The sequence below is a fragment of the Callionymus lyra genome, chromosome 17 (genome assembly GCF_982586985.1).
Source record: "Callionymus lyra chromosome 17, fCalLyr1.hap1.1, whole genome shotgun sequence".
Taxonomy (NCBI): Eukaryota; Metazoa; Chordata; class Actinopteri; order Syngnathiformes; family Callionymidae; genus Callionymus; species Callionymus lyra.
Window position 1 is genome coordinate 21,986,939 of NC_141834.1, and position 24,111 is coordinate 22,011,049.

The window sequence follows — 24,111 nt, forward strand, 5'->3', positions numbered from 1 at the left end:
CTGGAAAAGGCAAAGATACTGGGACCCTGGGAGACCAGCAGGGGGGTGGGCGTGTCCTGGGCGTACGGAACCGGGTGCTGCACGAAGGTCTCCTCGCCGCCTCCCTCGCCGCCTCCCTCGCCGCCTCCCTCGCCGCCTCCCTCGCCGCCTCCCTCGCCGCCTCCCTCGCCGTCTCCCTCCCTCTCCTCCATCTTGCTGCTGCTCTTCTCCAGCTCCTGAAACACAGTCCAAAAAAAAAAGAAGAAAATCAAGCCTCCGTGTCACGCGACACTTCCTGTCGGACATTTTGATTGAGTTTTTTTAATTAGACTTGAGTCGCAGACGCCAAACTTCATTTACGGTCACAACCTCAAATTGGGTCGTGGTGCTGGTCTTGGCTGCGACGATTACCTCCGACAACATTCTGGGTCAGCGACTGTGGTCCGGAGTAATTGAATGGAAAATAAAAACTTTTACGTCGCTGCTGAAATTAGAGGCGAATGAAAGCGTCCAGGCCCGGGGACACGGCGGGGACTGGCTCTGGCTGGTGAGGGTGAATGAAGAAGTTTCTAACCCCCTCCAGTCGCTCCTTCTCCTCCGTCATCTGCTGGAGTCGCTCCTTCAGCTCCCGTTCCATCTGGGCGACCTGGCTCTGGTGAGACGAAAACACAGGATTAAGAGACTCACCTGACGACGGGTAGATTTACGCGACACAACAATTCTTCAAAGAAACACGAAGCAAAAAAAAGACTCTAAAAAAACCTACTCCGGGCCGAGCCAAGCCGAGCATTAGCCCCGCAACTGGAGACGACTCCCCCGAGCCAAAGTCCGCTTTTAGCTGCCGAGTCTGGAGTAAACGGCAGTAAAAGCGGGTCTCTCTCGGAGAGAGGGTCTCGCTCATAAACAAGGCTGTCGGAGATGCACCAGGAGAGAGGTTTCATCAAAGGACGGAGCTGGAGGAACATCATCTCCGGCTCCGTCCGAGCGGAACCGACTCCACTTCAAAGTCAGAAGTTCGTCCCGAGTGTTGCTTGGGTTTCATGTAACCATAGGAATAGATCCTGTGAATCACGGCTGTGATCCTTCAGTGGAAACCAACACACAACTCAAGCAAACCTTTGGACCAAATGTAGAAATCCGTGAGGTAAAAACTGTGCGATATGAAACCATAGAAGTGAGTCTTCTTGAAGACAAGACTCATAGCAGACAAAATCAAAGCAAACTGACCCCTCGTTTGTCGTGTGGCTCTGAAAACCACTAGCTAATGAAAGTAGTGACCGTTTCCCTTTCACTTAATAAACAACATTAACTTGCAAACTCAACATACGAGGCGTCATCATCATCCCTCTCAGTAACGCTGGCCTGAACAGCTTCTGTAGTGCTTTGCCGCCCAGCCAAGCCGTCGCTCAATTTTGACACAGTTGACTTTAGAAGTACAATTTAAACACAGCGTTGTGGCGACCGACCAGCCGTCACTAAACAGAGCGGTGTGTAGAAATGCTTCATGGGAGTTCACTGGTTTGCTGGCACCATAAGTTAAGTGGTTGTGTTGAAGGTGATCTGCTGTTTAAATAAAGAATCTGTTTGACCGTCAACAAGGTTACAATACAATCGTTGGCCGTGTGTAAATTAAATAAAAAGACTGTGGACACATTTCTTTTTGACAAATTGAAGGATAAACTTTGGGATGTAAACCCTAAGAAACTTGTGTACCTTGTAGTGAAACTTTGGGATGTAAACCCCAAGAAACTTGTGTACCTTACAGCAAAACTTTGGGATGTAAACCATAAGAAACTTGTGTACCTTATAGCAAAACTTTGGGATGTAAACCCTAAGAAACTTGTGTACCTTATAGCAAAACTTTGGGATGTAAACGATAAGAAACTTGTGTACCTTGTAGAAAAACTTTGGGATGTAAACCCTAAGAAACTTGTGTAACTTGTAGAAAAACTTTGGGATGTAAACCATAAGAAACTCGTGTACCTTATAGCAAAACTTTGAGATGTAAACCATAAGAAACTTGTGTACCTTGTAGTGAAACTTTGGGATGTAAACCATAAGAAACTTGTGTACCTTATAGCAAAACTTTGGGATGTAAACCCTAAGAAACTTGTGTACCTTGTAGAAAAACTTTGGGATGTAAACCATAAGAAACTCGTGTACCTTATAGCAAAACTTTGAGATGTAAACCCTAAGAAACTCGTGTACCTTGTAGAAAAACTTTGGGATGTAAACCCTAAGAAACTCGTGTACCTTATAGCAAAACTTTGGGATGTAAACCCTAAGAAACTCGTGTACCTTGTAGAAAAACTTTGGGATGTAAACCCTAAGAAACTCGCGTACCTTGTAGAAAAACTTTGGGATGTAAACCCTAAGAAACTCGTGTACCTTGTAGCAAAACTTTGGGATGTAAACCCTAAGAAACTCGTGTACCTTGTAGAAAAGCTTTGGGATGTAAACCATAAGAAACTCGTGTACCTTGTAGAAAAACTTTGGGATGTAAACCCTAAGAAACTCGTGTACCTTATAGAAAAACTTTGGGATGTAAACCCTAAGAAACTCGTGTACCTTGTAGCGATCCTCCTCTGACACGAGCTGCTTCTCCTGCAGCTCCATGTATTTCAACCTCAGCACGGCCAGCTCGTCCGCATACATGCTGTTCTTCTCCTTCTCCTCCTGCAGGAGCACCAAGTTACTTCCTTGCTCCTCTGAAAGGAGCAGAGCTTCTCACCATCAACATCATCTTGCACTTCCTGTACTTGTCGTTCTTGTCGGACGCCTCCTTGTTGATTCCTCTCAGCTTCTCCTGGATGATGGCGTCCAGCACTGGGTCAGCAGAACCCGGACTCCCTGAGAGTAGGTGATGAAAATCACCATTTTGTTGTTATATACGAGTACGTGCCATAGACTTCTTATTGTTCTTATTATTAACAAAAATAAACTTAAATTGATCAAAGCATTTTCAGGAATAACTTATTAACTTTAAAAGAAGTAGATCTAGTTAAAGTTTGACGGTGAAAACTCTCGTCTATTATCAATTACTGATACCATTATAGATAATAAACCTAAAGAGCTCCACGGGTTCAAGGAACAGCTGGATTGAGTTCCTGGTTCCTGCTGTGTTTCTTGAAAATGTGTTTGCAGCTAAAATAGTCGATGCAAAAGTAGCAATTAAGATTTGTAGACGTGTGACGGTGATGTTTGTGGTGCAGGAGGTTCTGGTTTGAACCCTGTTGAACTCACACACTTGACCTTAAGAAACGTGTCCCTTAAGTCGCACATTAAGGGAGGTTTTTTGATGTCAACGGAATATTTGACTTTTTGTGTGTAGTTAGTTTGTTCTCCCCGTGTTGTGTGGGTTTACTCCCGACACTCCGGTTTCCTCCCACAGTTCAAAAACATACAGAGGTTGTTGAGAACTTGAGGGAAATTGTCCATAAGTATGAGTGTGTGTGTGAATGGTTGTGTGTCTGCGACAGACTGGCATCCTGTCCAGGGTGTCCCCTGCCTCTCGCCCTATGATACTGGGATATAGACTCCAGTAAGGGATACAGCGCTAGAAAATGAATGAATGAATGAATTGAACATTTTTAAATGTGGAAAACATTTTTTAATCTAAATGGTGTTTTCTTTTTTAACATTTAATTATTGAATTCAATATTTTGTATATTGAAAGGTTGAATTAGGGGTTTAGTATTACTAACATAATTGTATATATTCTCATTCCAACAATTTTAAAATATAATGATTACACGTTCAGCCAATCACGTGACACGCAGACGATCACATGAAGATGTCGTAGGTCGGTACTTGTTTGGTAATAATATTATTAATATAACATTTATATTGAATATTTATTAGGAATAAGGTTAGGTAGAACTTTATGAATAAATTAATTTAGATGATACGTTTTTGAGTTATTGCAATCAAAATATCATCGCTATGTGTAAAAGATAAACGTATACATTCATTCATTCATATATATATATATATATATACATATATATACATATCTATGAATGTGTTCAGACAGTATCTATAGAGCAGCGAGCTACTGTATCCAACCTCCAGCCAATCATGCGACGCGAAGACGATCATGTGACGACCTAAAAAGTACATGATCAAGAAGCTCGGTGCTCTATAGATACTGTCTGGTCTGTTGACGCTATTAATAATAATATTGAATACACACACAATTTTTTAATTTTTTTAATAATCTTTTCCATTTATGATTTATTTTAAACCCTTTCAAAAAAAAAAGAAATTCCTACTTTATTATTTTCAATTATCTAAAAAAAAGGTTCTCCAGTTCTATCAATAAAGGTTTTATTTAATGAAAAAAAAAGCTGGATTCATGATCTAGCGGCTCTGGAGGACTGGTTACCTGGCGCAGAAGGTTCTGGACTCACTGACGCAGGTATGGTGCTGAGCTCCTGCACCGAGATCCTCTTCTGCTCCTGCACACAAAAACCACATGAGCCCACTTTGACGCGCCTCACTGCGGAGGCAAGGACCTCGACAGGACCGACCCCGTGCTGCTCCGAGAGTTTAACGATATGTTTCTGCAGACGCTGGCATTCCTTGTACTTCTCCTTGTAGTGTTCCGCCGCCATGTGCAGACGCAGCTTCAGGTCCTCCACCTCCCTCTGCATCTCCGCCACCACCAGCGGGTCCGGATCCTCCGGGGCTCTGGCCTGCACACAAGCACCCCAGAGTGGCTCAGACGGGCCGAGCCTCACAACAGGGTCTTCTATTGACGGCGTTCGGGCCGCAGACCAACACCAACAGTGGCGTTTGCTTCTGGGTTTGTGAGTGTAGCCATAAAACGGTGTTTCATCGACGAGACGCTGAATGAATCATTGACTGAAGTATGTGCTGTCAGAAGATTGAAGGGTTGGAAATTTCATGTAGTTGTTATTGACATATAAAGTTTGATTTTCTAATTACAATAATTCAAAAATACATTGACTCAATTCAACATGTTTTCATTTGTAGCCTTTTAAATACAATATAAAAATGCTGGTATAACAGACTGTATCTATAGAGCACCGAGCTACTTGATCATGTACTTTTTAGGGCGTCACATGATCGTCTTCGCGTCGCATGATTGGCTGGAGGTTGAGTAGCTGGTCTGGTAGTCTGGTGACACTATTATACCGACATTTTTATATTGAATTTGACTATGAATTTAATAATATAGAATTCTACAAAATGTATTTTTGAATTATTGGAATTAAAACATCAAACTCTTTATGTAAAAATATATATATATAATTTTGAAATATTATATATTTAAATATATTTAATTACTCCATAAAACACATTAAACTTTAAGTAAGTCATTTTTATTTATATATAGTTTGATTTTCTAATTACAATAATTCAAAAATACATTGACTCAATTCAACATGTTTTCATTTGTAGCCTTTTAAATACAATATAAAAATGCTGGTATAACAGACTGTATCTATAGAGCACCGAGCTTCTTGATCATGTACTTTTTAGGGCGTCACATGATCGTCTTGGCGTCGCATGATTGGCTGGAGGTTGGATAGAGTAGCTCGCTGCTCCATTAGCATTGTCTGGTGACACTATTATACCGACATTTTTATATCGAATTTGACTATGAATTTAATAATATAGAATTCTACAAAATGTATTTTTGAATTATTGGAATTAAAACATCAAACTCTTTATGTAAAAATATATATATATAATTTTGAAATATGATATATTTAAATATATTTAATTACTCCATAAAACACATTAAACTTTAAGTAAGTCATTTTTATTTATATATAGTTTGATTCTCTAATTACAATAATTCAAAAATACATTGACTCAATTCAACATGTTTTCATTTGTAGCCTTTTAAATACAATATAAAAATGCTGGTATAACAGACTGTATCTATAGAGCACCGAGCTACTTGATCATGTACTTTTTAGGGCGTCACATGATCGTCTTGGCGTCGCATGATTGGCTGGAGGTTGGATAGAGTAGCTCGCTGCTCTATTAGCATTGTCTGGTGACACTATTATACCGACATTTTTATATTGAATTTGACTATGAATTTAATAATATAGAATTCTACAAAATGTATTTTTGAATTATTGGAATTAAAACATCAAACTCTTTATGTAAAAATATATATATATAATTTTGAAATATGATATATTTAAATATATTTAATTACTCCATAAAACACATTAAACTTTAAGTAAGTCATTCTTATTTATATATAGTTTGATTTTCTAATTACAATAATTCAAAAATACATTGACTCAATTCAACATGTTTTCATTTGTAGCCTTTTAAATACAATATAAAAATGCTGGTATAACAGACTGTATCTATAGAGCACCGAGCTACTTGATCATGTACTTTTTAGGGCGTCACATGATCGTCTTGGCGTCGCATGATTGGCTGGAGGTTGAGTAGCTGGTCTGGTAGTCTGGTGACACTATTATACCGACATTTTTATATCGAATTTGACTATGAATTTAATAATATAGAATTCTACAAAATGTATTTTTGAATTATTGGAATTAAAACATCAAACTCTTTATGTAAAAATATATATATATAATTTTGAAATATTATATATTTAAATATATTTAATTACTCCATAAAACACATTAAACTTTAAGTAAGTCATTTTTATTTATATAGCGCTTTTCCAGACCAGGGTCACAAAGCGCTTCAACAATCAAAGCAATATTCAATACAGTAAATACTTTAAAGTCAAAGTTACAACTTTTTACATGTTGACTTCAACCATTCAATATTCTACCGACACACGATCACTCACAGCTTCCTGTTTGGCCTCCTCCTGCATCTTCGCCACCAGCTGCTCCAGAAACTCCCGCTCCAGAAGGACCTGCTGAGCCTGAGCCAGAGCGTCCTCCTTGGCCTCTCGCAGCGCCTCCGCCTGCAGCTTCATGTGGTAGAGGTCGGACATGGTGCGGTCGCGGGCGCTGGACGAGTCCCTCAGCTCGGCGGCCAGCAGGGACAACTGCTGCTGGTTGGCCTGGAGCTGCTCTTCCTTCTGCCGGAGCTGCTCCTTCAAGGCCTTCATCTCGCCCTGACAGGACACACCGGGTCAGTTCTTCAGCGTCGTGGATGGAATGTGGACCGCAAATGGTTAAAACTCGAGTTGAGATGCTAGTGTTTAAGATAAGAGACGTACTGATGTCACAATTATAAAGAAACTTAAAGAAAGTTATGTAGCATTTAGGATCAAATAATGGAATCTCAACAATAATACTTCAAGAACTGCAGACTGCAGATCATTCAATTTAGTTTGGACTGGACTGACTTGGACCAGCACAGAGCAAAGAACTTCATTTATCTTCTTTAAACTCCTCACAGAGAAACTCGTTTCTGAATATTAAAAGAGAATATAATTCCATTTTTTTTCTACACCAGTGTTGACCTCGTCTTCTCCACACGCGACAACTCATGGTGGTTCAACTAGTAAAACTGAGGAGAGAGAAACACGATAATAAAGCGTCAAAGATGACTTCATCATCTCAGTCCTACTTCCTGTCAACGACAGTTTGGGAAATCATTCGTCGACACGCGAGAAGGAAGGGTTTTCAAATACCAGGGATCCGAATTTGGCCAGGATCTCCCTGCACTCCTGGTCCCGCTCGGACAGGCAGACCTGCAGACGTCCCACCTCCTCCTTGAACTGGGCGATGGTGTTCTCCTTGTTCACGTCCACGGACTTCAGCATCTGCAGCTCCGCGCTCAGCTTGGTGTTCTCCAGCTCCCGGTTCTTCAGGTGGATCTGATGGACAGAGTCGTGGATTATTGGTTTGGGATGAAAACATTTAGAGTAAATAAGTCTCTGTTTATAAATGAATACAATTAGAAAATCACTTTTTTTATTCATTTCTAATAATACGGTATTGATTTTTCTCTACCACATCAAAACTCCTCAGTTTAAATCAGTCAATCATAAGTCAGTAATCACACATATTGATCAGCATATGTAAGTCAATCATAAGTCAGTAATCACACATATTGATCAGCATATGTAAGTCAATCATAAGTCAGTAATCACACATATTGATCAGCATATGTAAGTCAATCATAATGTCAGTAATCACACATATTGATCAGCATATGTAAGTCAATCATAATGTCAGTAATCACACATATTGATCAGCATATGTAAGTCAATCATAATGTCAGTAATCACACATATTGATCAGCATATGTAAGTCAATCATAATGTCAGTAATCACACATATTGATCAGCATATGTAAGTCAATCATAAGTCAGTAATCACACATATTGATCAGCATATGTAAGTCAATCATAAGTCAGTAATCACACATATTGATCAGCATATGTAAGTCAATCATAAGTCAGTAATCACACATATTGATCAGCATATGTAAGTCAATCATAATGTCAGTAATCACACATATTGATCAGCATATGTAAGTCAATCATAATGTCAGTAATCACATATATTGATCAGCATTTGCGACTCGACACCTTGTAAAGCTCCTTCTCGTCTTTTTCATTCTTCAGTTGAGATTCCAGCGTCTCCTTCTCGACGCTCAGCTTCTTCACTCGGTCCTTCAAGCTGCGGAAACAAACGACTGACTCACTATCGACACGCTCAATATGACGGACAAATGAAAGTCCAGAACTTTTTAAGAATGGAATCCAATTTCCTTCCATCGTCCACGACTGACCTGTCCAGCTCAGTTTCCTTCTGCAGACCTCTGTGCGCCACACAGTTGAGGTCTTCACTGAGCTGCTTCACACGAGCCGTGGCCTCCTCCAGCCTCAGCTTCAGCTCCTCTTGTTCTTCATTCTGAGCCTTCGCTTCACTCTGCATCTCCTGCGAGACGAACGTGCAACAAAATTCATTAGGTTTTCTACACAAAAATGTATACGTTATTAAATACACAATAGTCAAAAGTTTAAAATGTATGTTTGAAATCAAATAACCTCGCAATAAAGCAACTTAAAACACAAAAGTCACTATTTTCATTGATCACACAAACCTGATAAATAACGAAAATAAAACTGAACAACGTTGTTTAAAAAAAACAGAACAAACTTTAAAGTTAAATAGTTTGAAAACAATGCAAAATTTAAAGTGTTAATTCAATAAATAACTAATTAAAAGTAGACAAGTGTGAACAATGTAAACTTCACTTTAACCACAAATAACAGTTTGCTTTTCTTTCTTTCTTTAAAATTGCAATCGTTACAAATGCATTTTCTGTGTGTTTTATATGTTCATTTAAGTGATAACAATTTTGTGCCTCTCGTTTAGTCATAAAATATACTACGTTCTTGAACGCACCATAGAAATCCAAACTTTATTGAATGCATCATTCGAGTGTGACAAGAAAGTTAACATCTTAAATATATGGTTTTATTTTTATAAATCATTTGATCAGATGTTATTATCAGCGCCGATAAATTGGCCTATCAATGGTTTAAGCTTTAATCTATAATAAAGATATATCTATTAGATATTAATACTTTAGAATGATAATATGTAAAGATACAAAATAATCTAGAGTTACAAACAAGAAAAGGAGAAAAAAAACAATATATATCGACAACATAATCTAGAGCGACAGAATAATGTGGAGCAACCAAAGAATATAGAAGGACAAAATCTAGATCGGAAAAATATTTGATCGCTACCCATAATAATCTAGCGTGATAAATATTCTGGTTTGATTTAAAAATGTAGAGCTGACTGAATAATTTATAACGACTCTAGAAAGATACCAACAAATCTGAACCAACAAACCATTCCAGAGAGTCATAGAAATATAGAGAGACAAAATAATCTAGAGCAACAAATTAAAATTTAGACAACAAAATTATCTCAAGAGACAAAATAATCTAGAGCGACAAATTATAATGTAGACAACAAAATTATCTAAAGAGACAAAATAATCTGGAGCGACAAATTATGAAGTAGACAACAAAATTATCTACAGAGACAAAATAATCTAGAGCGATAAATTATAAAGTAGACAACAAAATTATCTAAAGAGACAAAATAATCTAGAGCGATAAATTATAAAGTAGACAACAAAATTATCTAACAAAATAATCTAGAGCGACAAATTATAATGTAGACAACAAAATTATCTGAAGAGACAAAATAATCTAGAGTGACAAATTATAAAGTAGACAACAAAATTATCTAAAGAGACAAAATAATCTGGAGCGACAAATTATAAAGTAGACAACAAAATTATCTGAAGAGACAAAATAATCTGGAGCGACAAATTACAGAGCGACAAAATATTCTTAAACGATAAATTATAATCTCAAAATACAAACAATCTAGGGCGACAAATTATAGAGTGACGAAATATTCTGAAGCGATAAATATAATATCAAGAGACAAAATAATCTAGAGCAACAAATTATAGAGCGACAAAATATTCTAAAGCGATAAATTATAATCTCAAGAGACAAAATAATCTAGAGCAACAAATTATAGAGCGACGAAATATTCTAAAGCGATAAATTATAATCCAAATAATCTAGGGCGACAAATTTTAATGTAGACAACAAAACAATCTGAAGAGACAAAATAATCTCAAAGTCAAAAATCTAGATTGATTGGCCCATCAAAAAAGATATATAATATCTATAATAAAGATATTATATTTATTTTAGACCAATACAAACGGAACAGTTTGTTGCTGAGATCCTTTAAAATAGTATAAAAAGGACGTGAGCAGCTACTGGTGCATTTATCCTGCTGAGCCATTATGAATATGAGTTGATTCTCTATTGACCGATTTAAAAACTCTCTATAAATAAGGTTATTAATTCTGACGACTTCATTCTGATTCCATTAGTTTGCTCGTCACATTAAACTGTCGGGTAAAACCCTCCATTGTGTGACAATACGTTGCTATTTATTCTGGCGAGTAAATCTGTCATCGGGGCAGCAGGTTATGTACGGCGCGTTTGTTCCAGCGAGAGCAGCAGCCGCTCGCCGCCACAGACTACTGGCCCCGTCGGAAAGATCGGGGCCAGAGCAGTAAATCTGCAGCCAGACAGCTCAACTACGAGCACAAACTTGTAGAGTTACCAGACTTGTCATAATGCTTTATTCCTCTCTCACGGCTGTCATTGCTAATCATCCACCGAATCCATTCGGCGCGTGACGGCGACTCTCGCTTTACACCAATTACTGGACCTTATTTCAAAACTTCATTAGAGCAACTTAAATAATAGTATATTTTAAAATTGGAAGAACGGGAACAATTTATTCATGGGTTGAATTTTGGATATTTTTTTATTTGCACGGCGTAAAAAAAAAATCCATATAAAAATGTAGCTATAAAATTAACAGCCACAAAATGTGTAATCATGCTTTCACGAGACTGGTTTTAAAGCAAGATTTATGGTGAACGGCAGCAATATGAATTATTAATGACACTTATGAGATGTCATGTTGAGCTATAAAAAAGTCTGGATGACAACTTTGATAATGTAGACGTTCGTATCTGGCAGCGAGTCATTGGTTTCTCTGGCTGCAGGCGTGGAGTCTGCCGCTAGGGGGTGCTATGAGACTGGAGCGCCAGTAAACGCTGAAGAGTTGAGTGTGTCTTGCTTTCATTCCACTCACTTGGTTCTGCTTCTCGAGCTCAGAACATTTCTCCTTCTGGAGCTCCAGCTCCGTCAGCAGCTCCTCCTTCTGCATGTCCAGCTGCTCCTTCTCCTCGTGCAGTCGAGCCATGTTCTTCAGAAGCTCCTCTTTCTCCCGCTGCGCCTCCTCGATCTTTTGCTGTCCACAAAAACAACGTGTTTTTACAACTGCAGATAAATCACTCAACATGTAAAAAAGATTTACATAGAACCAAAATGTCATATTATATTCATAAAAATATATTTTTAATTTTTAATAAATGTGCGATTATTTTTTGAATGATAATTTACTTTACGTCTTAAAATGTGCACAACTTTTATTTTTTAAATCTTTAAATAAATTACTGTTGCTTCATTTATGTCACATTGTTAAGCAGTTGTTTTGACAACAAAATGTCCATTTATTTTAGCTTCACATTAGTATTATTAGTACCATTTCAACTTTATTTTTAAACGGATAGTTCTTCTACCAAAACTCTGGAAAAGTATACACACTGTGCAAAGGTTTGGTCTCAAGATGTAAAACTAATTGTTCGTGTATCATTTCAGTGTCTTTACAAGCATTAAAAGATCATTTTTGTGTCTTTACAAGCATTAATAAATTATTTCAGGGTATTTACAAATATTAATAGATTATTTCAGTGTATTTACAAATATTAATAGATTATTTCAGTGTATTTACAAACATTAAAAGATTATTTCAGTGTATTTATAAAAATTGAAAGATTATTTCAGTGTATTTATAAACATTAATAGATTATTCCAGTTTATTTACAAACATTAATAGATTATTTCAGTGTATTTATAAACATAAATAGATTATTTCTGTGTATTTACAAACATTAAAAGATCATTTCTGTGTCTTTACAAATATTAATAGATTATTTCAGTGTATTTACAAACATTAATAGATTATTTCAGTGTATTTATAAACATAAATAGATAATTTCTGTGTATTTACAAACATTAAAAGATAATTTCTGTGTCTTTACAAATATTAATAGATAATTTCAGTGTATTTACAAACATTAATAGATTATTTCAGTGTATTAACAAACATTAAAAGATAATTTCTGTGTATTTACAAACATTAAAAGATAATTTCAGTGTATTTACAAACATTAAAAGATAATTTCTGTGTCTTTACAAACATTAATAGATTATTTCAGTGTATTTACAAACATTAATCGATTATTTCAGTGTATTTACAAACATTAAAATATAATTTCAGTGTATTTACAAACATTAAAATATAATTTCAGTGTATTTACAAACATTAAAATATAATTTCAGTGTATTTACAAACATTAAAATATAATTTCAGTGTATTTACAAACATTAAAATATAATTTCAGTGTATTTACAAACATTAAAATATAATTTCAGTGTATTTACAAACATTAAAATATAATTTCAGTGTATTTACAAACATTAAAATATAATTTCAGTGTCTTTACAAACATTAAAAGATAATTTCAGTGTCTTTACAAACATTAAAAGATAATTTCAGTGTCTTTACAAACATTAATAGATCATTTCTGTGTCTTTACCTCCAGATAGCCGGCCTTGGTGGTGACCACCAGGATGTCAGAGTTGCCTTCATCCTCCACCGTCAGCAGGTCGTCCTCGCTGGGGCTGTCGGCGCGGAACAGGAAGGGCGTGCTGGCGCCCCGGATCTCTCCTTTGTGGGTCACGTAGCAGAACTGGTAGAACTCTCCGTCGTCGTTGGGCACGTAGTATCCTGGGAGAGGAGAGTCGCTCGTAAACGTGAGCTACAGATACAATAAACCTCAAGTGTTTCAAGATTCCTGCTCGTGGAAGATCATCAGAAGGACCAAATCATCTAGAGAAACCCAATAATCTAGAGAAACCAAATCATCTAGAGAAACCAAATCATCTAGAGAAACCCAATAATCTAGAGAAACCAAATCATCTAGAGAAACCAAATCATCTAGAGAAACCAAATCATCTAGAGAAACCCAATAATCTAGAGAAACCCAATAATCTAGAGAAACCCAATAATCTAGAGAAACCAAATAATCTAGAGAAACCCAATAATCTAGAGAAACCAAATAATCTAGAGAAACCCAATAATCTAGAGAAACCAAATAATCTAGAGAAACCCAATAATCTAGAGAAACCAAATAATCTAGAGAAACCCAATAATCTAGAGAAACCAAATAATCTAGAGAAACCCAATAATCTAGAGAAACCAAATAATCTAGAGAAACCAAATAATCTAGAGAAACCAAATAATCTAGAGAAACCAAATAATCTAAAGAAACCAAATAATGTGCTGCAAATAAATAATCTAGAGCAACAATATTTTACAGCCACTAAATAATTTAGAATGGTAAAATGTAAAGATACAAAATAATCTAGAGTGACAAACAAGAAATGTAGAACAAAACAATATATATCGACAACATAATCTAGAGCGACAGAATAATTGATCGCTACACATAATAATGTAGAGTGACTGAATAATTTATAACGACTCAAGATACCAAATAATCCGACCCAACAAAATGATCCAGAGAGTCAAAGAAATATAGAGTAACAAAATAATCTAGAGCGAAAAAAATTATTTAGAGCAATAAAATGTAATCTAGAGCGAAAAAGTAATTTTGAGCAGCAAAATAATCTAAAACAAAAAATAATCTAGAGCAACAAAATAATCTAGAGCGAAAAATTATAATCTAGAGCTATAAAATCATCTAAAGCGACAAAAGGATTTTGAGCAGCAAAATAATCCAAATCAAAAAAATAATATAGAGCGACAAAATTATAATCTAGAGCGACAAAATAATATAGAGCGACAAAATTATAATCTAGAGCGACAAAATTATAATCTAGAGCGACAAAATTATAATCTAGAGCAACAAAATAATATAGAGCGACAAATTATAATCTATATTTATAAAAATAATTTAAAGCGGAAAAAATACTTAGAGCGAAAAATTTGTACCTAGCGCTATAAAATAATCTAAAGCGAAAAAATTATCTAGAGCGACAAATTATAATCTAGAGGTATAAAATAATCTAAAGCGACAAAATAATCTGAAGTGACAAATTATATTCTATATTTATAAAATGATGTAAAGCGAAAAAAAATTTATCTAGAGCGAAAAAATTATCTAGAGCGACAAATTATAATCTAGAGCTATAAAAAAAAATCTTCAACCACAAAATAATCTAGAACGACAAATGATATTATATATTTATAAAATAATGTAAAGCGGAAAAATTATCTAGAGCGACAAATTATAATCTAGAGGTATAAAAAAAATCGAAAGCGTCAAAATAATCTAAAGCGACAAATTATATTCTATATTTATAAAATGATGTAAAGCAAAAAAGATATTTAGAGCAAAAAATTATAATCTAGAGCTATAAAATAATCTAAAGCGACAAAATGATTTTGAGCAGCAAAATAATCCAAATCAAAAAAATAATATAGAGCGACAAAATTATAATCTAGAGCGACAAAATAATATAGAGCGACAAATTATAATCTATATTTATAAAAATAATTTAAAGCGGAAAAATAATCTGAAGTGACAAATTATATTCTATATTTATAAAATGATGTAAAGCGAAAAAATTATCTAGAGCGACAAATTATAATCTAGAGCTATAAAATAATCTTAAAAGACAAAATAATCTAGAATGAAAAAATAATCTGTAACAAAGTCACCTTTGCTCACTTTTGTTGTCAAAGTAAAAACAAGGCAAACAAAGCAACAAGGTCAGCAACAGCTTGTTAGCGAAATAGATTAAACAAAACACACTTTCAATGCTCCAGGATTATAATCTGAGGTTCATCCTCTCAATGTTGCATCTTCCCACATTTAAGAGCAGATGATTTATTTATATGAAATGTTCTCGACATGATAATCTTACACAAAGTACACAATAAAAGTATGCGGGTCACAAATAGAAACACATGCGTCACTAATATAAACACTGATCCGGCGTCTTACCCTGGAACACCACGGTTCTGTTGACTGTGGTGCCCTCCTCATAGTTCACAGGGAGCGGCGACCACAAGAATGTGTAATAGTCCCTCGCTGTGCTCCAGCCGACCTGTGAGACACGACAAATATCCAATCAAGCACCAGTTTTCAACCACATCAACGTCGGAACAGTACGACAGGGGGAATTATCAGGGAGTCTCGCTTACAGTCTCCAGAACTCCACTTATCCCACAGCGCTTTATGACAGTTTACATGGAGATCCTGTGATATATGGAGTCGAAACAATGTGTAAACGGTGTGTGACCGACAGAGGAAAACTCAAGTCGGGAGTCCTGGCCCCGGCGTGTGTTGCACGGGCCCCGCTTGTCATGAAGCAGCCCGACCGAGGAAGTGTAGCTACAACTCACTTGGAACAGGAAGGGGGGAAAATAGGTGAAAATTTTATACATAGGGGACTTTAAAATGAAACCCAAAATGTAATTATACGTATTTTATGTGTTGTTAACTGACGGCTGATGAGGGGGGGGGGGGGGCGGGTGTAGAGAAAATTCATCCATAACTTCAGCCGGCCGCCATAAAACTGTCAAACTAAATCCCAGTCACATCGAGCTGGCTGGTTTCCTCCCCGAGCACGAGTGCACACACACACACACACACACATCACCGATAAAACTTTTTTTCGGAAAACTGAACACAGATACATGGTGTCGAGACAGATGTTGCTTTTGATGTAGGCGGGAGTTTGTTCAGCGTCAATAGTTTATTTTCTCACAACACCCTACAGCCACAACAGCGCGAGTGTTCGTCGGAGCCAGAGATAGACAGCCCTGCTGCTCCCAAAAAAAAAAAAAAATCCCCGCTTGTTACAAGTGGACCTGCAGCAGTAAAAGAAGCAGGAAGCAATTAAAACATGCACCTAGTTAGGGGGAGAGAGGCCATTACTGCAGGCTGGCCCTCGCCAGTCCACTCATTAGCGGTGCAGAGGTGGTGGAAGGTGCAAACGCTGAGAGGAACTCTTTCACTTCCAGCAGACGGCGTGTAAACAGGAGGACAGGAGGTGGAGATGGTGTCCAGTCGCCATAAAAGAAGCACTTAAATAGCAACTCACGGCGGAGAAGATGGAGTCGACGTCCACTCGCACACATCCTCACGATGTTGTGATACACACAACGTTGTGACTCACTTCATTTCTGTTACCTTTATGAATGTAGTTCTTATATTAAGGGTTTAAGGCAATATCTAAACACATTAGTAAGAACCAGGATTTTAAAGTTGATCCTGAAAGAAACTGGCAGCCAGTGAAGAGTTTGAAGGAGAAATGTGAGTTCTTCTACTAGAGCGGCTCAGAATTCTGACTGCAGAGTTTTGTATGAACTGCAGGCGAGACACATCCTTCTGGTTAAGATGATGTGTCAAATGTTTGGCTTCCATATCATGTTTGTCTGAAATCAATCACTGGAATGGTTTATATTTCAATAAAATGTGTGTAAAGTTATAAAAAGAAAAAAAGAAAAATTAAATAAAAATCAATTTCTTTTTTCTCATTAAACTATTCACATTGTTTGTTAATTTTTGTGTTGCAATTAGACTTCCAGCCTCTAGATGGTGGCGGTCATTACATCCTCTGAAGTATCAAAGAAATCCCAGTAATGACTGAGGACGAGAGGATACAGTGAGTACAGCAGCTTTTAAAGCCGATGATTGGAAATACTTTGGTTTGAAAACAAATAAAAACAGTTACGACTTTGTCAAGAGTCATGTGGTCTGTAAATACTACAACACCAGAGTCAAGTACTGGACAATACTACACATATATACTTGTTACTACACTATCACAACACCAGAGTCAAGTACTGGACAATACTACACATATATACTTGTTACTACACTATCACAACACCAGAGTCAAGTACTGGACAATACTACACATGTATACTTGTTACTACACTATCACAACACCAGAGTCAAGTACTGGACAATACTACTCATATATACTTGTTATTAACTATCACAACACCGGAGTCAAGTACTTGACAATACTACACATACATACTTGTTACTACACGATCACAACACCAGAGTCAAGTACTGGACAATACTACACATATATACTTGTTATTAACTATCACAACACCGGAGTCAAGTACTTGACAATACTACACATATATACTTGTTACTACACTATCACAACACCGGAGTCAAGTACTGGACAATACTACACATATATACTTGTTATTAACTATCACAACACCGGAGTCAAGTACTTGACAATATATATACTTGTTACTACACTATCACAACACCGGAGTCAATACACATCCCTACTTGATAAATAGCGAGTCGAATAAGTCTTTTAAGTTCATAAATTCAAGTTTTTGTAGTCTGGAAGTCATTATTTTATTCTGTACCGACAACACGAAACAATCCTAGGTTGGGTTCACTGGCCATGAACAATTGTAATTCTGAAGTTCTATGTTTAATCCCAAAACCTTGGCAAAGTCTGGTTTGACGCCACCCTCATGATGGATCTTGGTCTGACGCATCTACTGATCATGTTTGTTGACCTTTAACTTCCAATTTACTGACCACTTGTTATATTTTCTATCAGTAACAAAGAAACTGTGGCATCACTTATTAGAGTTAAAAGCCTTTTGTGGTTCCAAACGTTTTAAAGATTCTGCTTTTTAGATAGTTAGATACATAGACTTTATTATTCCCTCTAGAGATCTCCTTCGGGAAATTAGGGTTCAGTTCACAGCAAGTTTCATAAGAACAGAACAAGAACAAAGTGCAAACAAAATAACTTAATGCAAGTATAAAGAACATTGATCAAAATAAAGAACATTGATCAAAAGGAAATAACTCAAAGAAAAAATGATACAAAGATTAACATAGGATAGAATAACTTCATTCTAGAAAAAATACATAAATAAATAGGTATATTTGGTGTAGCATAGCCTCCAGATCATAATAAAGCGATCAACATTAAATATTTTATTACAGCTGTAAATAACTGACAGACCTTTAGTACCAGCCCCTCCAAGGCTCCAGGCTGGTACTTTTCTCTTGAAAACTTATTCAGCCTTCTTAAAACAAACGAATTTCAAATGATTTTTGTAACTACGATGTTACTACTGAGAACATCGGTGACCGACACCTCACCACACGTGCCGTGACCATCATTCTGACGAGAACTGAATTTACAACTCAACTTTATCCCAATGCAAAAAGTTTAACGCCGTTTTAATGTGAAACTTTGGCAGCATTCCGACACAGTCATACTTTACAGAAAGCTGACAGAAGCCGGTGGCAACGCTGCTGCAGGAAGTAATGAACAATCCATGTGCCACTCAGGCTGAATAAATTCAGGAGTGAGTCCATAACTCACGGAGTGAGGACGTGCTCCGCGACAGGTTAATTATAAAGCACTTGCTGCTTTCTCCCAGGCCTCCCGACAACCTGTCCCGACAGCATTCCTGCATGAACACCCGGGCACAGAACATCACGCAGGCGGGGAAATTAACCAACGCCATGTCAGGAAAACCATCCTCCCCGCGATCTACTTATCATCGATAGCATTTAGCTCCGCTTGCCACGGGCTCTATAATTTAAACTTTGGTAGATTATTTTAGCCGGACATGTTTAAGCTTGAATTTTAAAAGGATCGTATTTGGTTTTTTTTTCACCCCCGTCATAAATCCGTGACAGGATCTTGTAGGTCATCTACACCTGATAAGATCGTTTTACGCATCACATTTATGAGGCTAATTATTAAAACAAACGGGGAATTCAGACAAATCAATCAAGAGGTTTTCATCTGTACTTCGTGACATATCTAAAGCACGAGAGGACAAGCTAACGCAGGAACTTGGCAACAAGCGTCGCATCTGTCAGCGCTGCCAGGAATATTTGCAGGATTTATGTCCTCACACGCAGCCTTTTCCATACCAACGTGGTGCTCAAGAGGCTGGAGAAATTAGTGATTTCCAGCTCCAAGTTACCAGTTGTTGCCTACCTTCAGGCTAAACACAATGTGGAATCCAACCACAACAAGGGAGCTCTTTTCTGGATGCGACCGCCCCCCCCTCGATCGGTCCACCTACTTTAGCCTGACATCACCTCATTTCTCAGCGTGACACAGAGCAAAGCTTTATTCCTTCACTCTGCATGACCAGCCTGGATCAACATCAACCCTTTAAACGCTTTTTTTGAGACATACAAATAACAATAGAAGCTATTTTTGTTTCCCTTTTTTTTCCTTTTTACAAACTAGGAAACTCACACACCTTCTTTAGATATGCAACGAGGAAGCAAGAATCATCGGTTTTGGTACACAATGATTTGAATTGTATTACAAGGTGTGACAGTGGAGGCTGCAGCAACAAGCTGAACAAAAATGTGGAAAATACATGAAAAAAATAAAAACAAAAACGTACTCTCGCTTTTAAACGTCAACTAACATGTTGATGTAAGGTAAGGTAAGGTAGAACTTTATTGATCCTCAGGAGGTCTCCTTCTGGAAATTGTTTTTATCCAATAGCCACAGAAAATACAGCAATTTTTCATAAAAAAAATAAATCAAAATAAAATAAGAATAAAGATAAAGAACAAGATGATACAATCCAAGTCTAAAGATAAAGAAAATAGATCAAAGAAAAATAAAAAAGACAAAGGATACAAAGACTAACATAGAACAGAACATCCAGATACTTTCACTCCACTCCTGCCCCGAACTCGTGTGAAGTGTGTGTTAAAGTGATCTTGATCTCTATTGTACTCATCAGTATGTGTCTGTTTGTACAAAACTCTCTTTTAATAAAAGATATTTAGATTAGAAAATGCGCTAGAGACATTTCTTTTTTCTCGAGCCAAAATCTTGTGGACCTTAACCACGGCCACTCTGCTGTGATCCATCTACATTCTTGGATGCGTTTGGCTGATTGTGTAATGTGTTGCCAAGACAGGCTGCGAGATCTCTTTCTGCAGCTGCGACACACGGTAAAAAGAAACCAGTGACAGCAGAAGGTCACTTGTATCAGAAGGTCATTGGGAACCTATAAATAAATCAACTTCACACGTGAGTTTTCATTTCTCCAGCAAATATGAAAACATTATCTATTACTCTTTGAACGAAAGGATTTAATGTGTTAATTTCTCATAAAGAATTTACAGATAGATAATACTTTATCTGATCTTTAGGGGAAATTCCCTTTGTAAATAAAGGTTCCAGTCACTCCACAGCAGTCGACAGAATCACAAGTTCAAAGAACAGAGAACATACAGATTAATAAGAGCATACGTAACAAATTAATACATTAAATCAATAAGAATATCAGTATAAATCAGAAGTGTAGTGTAGGAAGTGTAGATTTAGTTCCTCCTTTTAATCACCCACACCCCTCCCTCCCCCCCCTACGATGAAACATCGACGTAGTTTATGAAACGTTTATATGAATTTATTACCTTGAAAATGCCGACCCAGTCTTTGGGGTTTGGTACAATGAACTGCGTGAGTGTGTAGTGACACTCCAGTGCAGCGTGGGGCAGGTAACTCTTCCCCACATTTTGGAAGATGACATGGGCGAAGTTGGATGTATCCATGTTGTCGCTTCGTCTCGTCACGTCCAGGACCCGTGCGAGAAGTCACTCAGATGTTTCTGGGGAGGCAGGAGAAAAGCATTTTCTGAAGATGACAGAATTCAAAACAAATGATATTTGTTGTACATAAATTTACACCAAAACATTGTTTAATTACATCGGGCAGACAAAATCAGCACTTATTTTTGGCAAACATGAAAGTGGTTTAACAAGAAAAACGTTAGTTAATTAAAACAATGTTTAAACAGTCCTTAGTAAACCAACATACCAACCTTTCTTCTCTAAAATGAATTTGGTTCAGTTCAAACCGTTCTTTGACTTTGTAGTTTCAATGAATCGTTTAACGAAAGAAGAAATATATTGTATTCAATTCAGGAGTAGATGACAAGTGTACTTCGAAACATCGAAATACAATTCTGAGTTTAAAAAAAAGGAAACCGAAGGTTAGAGATGACTTTGAAGCAGTAAAGGTTCTGCGTCACAACAGAAGTCACGTGTTCACTTGAAAGCGTCTGGACCTCAAAGGCCACGAACCCACTGTAGGTTCTTCCTATTCGGGCCTTTAAACTTCTCACTCGGCCTTGTGACGTGGGCTCGTTCTGGACCACATTTGAGTCTCATCTGCGCCAATTTAAAAGTTCATTCGGAATCCTTGTGTCATTTTAATATCGACACTTTCTAAAAATAATAGAAAAAAAACATAATTGGTTCATAACATTAGCATGACAATATTATTAGCATTCTAAGCTAACGTTAGCTTTTTTTTTAGATAACAAGAAGCGTTGAGCAAAGTAACACGTCTTACACATTCATGCCAATGAATTATACTTTTGCGTTAAACATGTTAATAAACATGTGTACTTTGATAATGACACTACGTCCAAAAACACGTCAGCGAAGGGCTAAAGGACGAGCTAAGCTAATAAACACGGAGAGCCGTCGCTAAAAGAAGCCTCGAAAACACACGACAGAACTCAGATGTTTGGACCGACACGGTTCGGTTCGATCCAAGGAACGAGACGTACCTGTTTGACATGTTGAACAGCGAGTGAAATCCAACGTTCATCAGAAAACAAGTGCTGGCGCAGTTCAGTACTTTCCCATGTCCTCTTCCTGGAATAACAACAACATTACGTCACTTCCGAGGGAGGGAGGCGCGAGGGGATTCCGTGCTTTTAAAATAAGCAACAATAATGTAAAAATGTCAGGAAATGTCAAGTGTTTCACAAATTCACAAATAAACGTCCTTACTTACTGAGACCACGGAGCCAAGAGCGGTCACCGGGGAAAGCACCTCTTTATGAGTCTTTTTATTTCTCTTTCTGTTCTTCAATGACATCTTTAATTCTTTCATTCATCACCTAGTGACACGTTTTTACATCATCTCTCCTCTTTCCACGTATTATATTATATTATATTATATTATATTATATTATATTACATTATATTTATTTCTCTTTCTGTTCTTCAATGACAGCTTTAATTCTTTCATTCATCACCTAGTGACACGTTTTTACATCATCTCTCCTCTTTCCACGTATTATATTATATTATATTATATTATATTATATTATATTATATTATATTACATTATATTTATTTCTCTTTCTGTTCTTCAATGACAGCTTTAATCCTTTCATTCATCACCTAGTGACACGTTTTTCATCATCTCTACCAAAGTTATTCTCTCTTAACGGTTATATTACATTATATTATATTATATTATATTATATTACATTACATTATATTATATTATATTTTATTATATTATATTATATTATATTATATTATATTATATGACATTACATTACATTACATTACATTACATTATATTATATTACATTACATTACATTTCATTACATTACATTACATTATATTATATTATATTATATTATATTATATTACATTACATTACATTCTATTATATTACATTACATTACATTACATTACATTATATTATATTACATTACATTACATTACATTACATTACATTATATTATATTATATTATATTATATTATATTACATTACATTACATTATATTATATTACATTACATTACATTACATTACATTACATTATATTATATTATATTATATTATATTATATTATAGGTATGTAGGTAGAACTTTATTGAAATTGTTTGTTTTCCAATTAGCCACAGCAATACAGCAATTATTCAAAAAAATTAATTTAAATAAAATAAGAACAAGAACAAAGAGAAATAAAGAGAAAGAACAAGATGATAAAATCTAAGACTAAAGATAAAGATAAAGAACATAGATCAAAGAAAAATAAAAAAGACAGAGGATACAAAGATTAACATAGAACAGAACATCCAGATACTTTTACTCCACTCCTGCCCCCGAACTCAGAATTGTACAATTTAATAACACGAGGAATGAATGAGTCCTTGAGTCCATTAGTGTTGCATCATGGGAGGATCATTCGTGCTGCATCTGCATCTCTGTTCACTGATGACAGCGTTCAGAGGATGATGTCATCATCCATGATGGACAGTAGTTTGTTCAGTGATCTCTTCTCAGCAACTGTCACCAGTGAGATATATATATATACTATAGATATATCTATATATATATTATTATAGATGTATTATTATTATATTATATTATATTATATTATATTATATTATATTATATTATATTATATTATATTATATTATATTATATTAATTCATATTATGTTATGTTATGTTATGTTATGTTACGTTACGTTACGTTAGGTTTCGTTACGTTACGTTAAATTACATTACATTATATTACATTACATTACATTATATTACATTACATTATATTTTATTATATTATATAACAGATGAAAGAATTGTCTGTATAACAATCAATCTAAAGGATGGATGAATATGTTTTGCTTTAATGTCATA

At 36.0% G+C, this 24,111-nt stretch overlaps 1 protein-coding gene across 4 annotated transcripts in view; it reads right to left on the reverse strand.

Annotated features, from left to right (window-relative positions):
• Window positions 1-22,329, reverse strand: part of tax1bp1b (Tax1 (human T-cell leukemia virus type I) binding protein 1b) — a 31,457-nt gene extending 9,128 nt beyond the window's left edge. For 3 of the 4 annotated variants that reach the window (XM_087779047.1, XM_087779046.1, XM_087779044.1), the window contains exons 1-15: window positions 22,236-22,329; window positions 21,076-21,269; window positions 15,619-15,721; window positions 13,186-13,376; window positions 11,616-11,774; window positions 8,692-8,840; window positions 8,489-8,579; window positions 7,586-7,771; window positions 6,791-7,063; window positions 4,509-4,673; window positions 4,364-4,436; window positions 2,711-2,829; window positions 2,548-2,655; window positions 554-631; window positions 2-215 (exon numbers count right to left, since the gene is read on the reverse strand). In XM_087779047.1, the coding sequence (XP_087635173.1) occupies window positions 2-215; window positions 554-631; window positions 2,548-2,655; window positions 2,711-2,829; window positions 4,364-4,436; window positions 4,509-4,673; window positions 6,791-7,063; window positions 7,586-7,771; window positions 8,489-8,579; window positions 8,692-8,840; window positions 11,616-11,774; window positions 13,186-13,376; window positions 15,619-15,721; window positions 21,076-21,213 (2,047 nt within the window). In that variant the 5' untranslated portion in view covers window positions 21,214-21,269; window positions 22,236-22,329. Of the gene's footprint in view, window positions 216-553; window positions 632-2,547; window positions 2,656-2,710; window positions 2,830-4,363; window positions 4,437-4,508; window positions 4,674-6,790; window positions 7,064-7,585; window positions 7,772-8,488; window positions 8,580-8,691; window positions 8,841-11,615; window positions 11,775-13,185; window positions 13,377-15,618; window positions 15,722-21,075; window positions 21,270-22,235 lie in introns of all 4 variants that reach the window. The other variant, XM_087779043.1, reaches the window with a different exon arrangement.
• Between the last annotated feature and the right edge of the window lie 1,782 nt (window positions 22,330-24,111).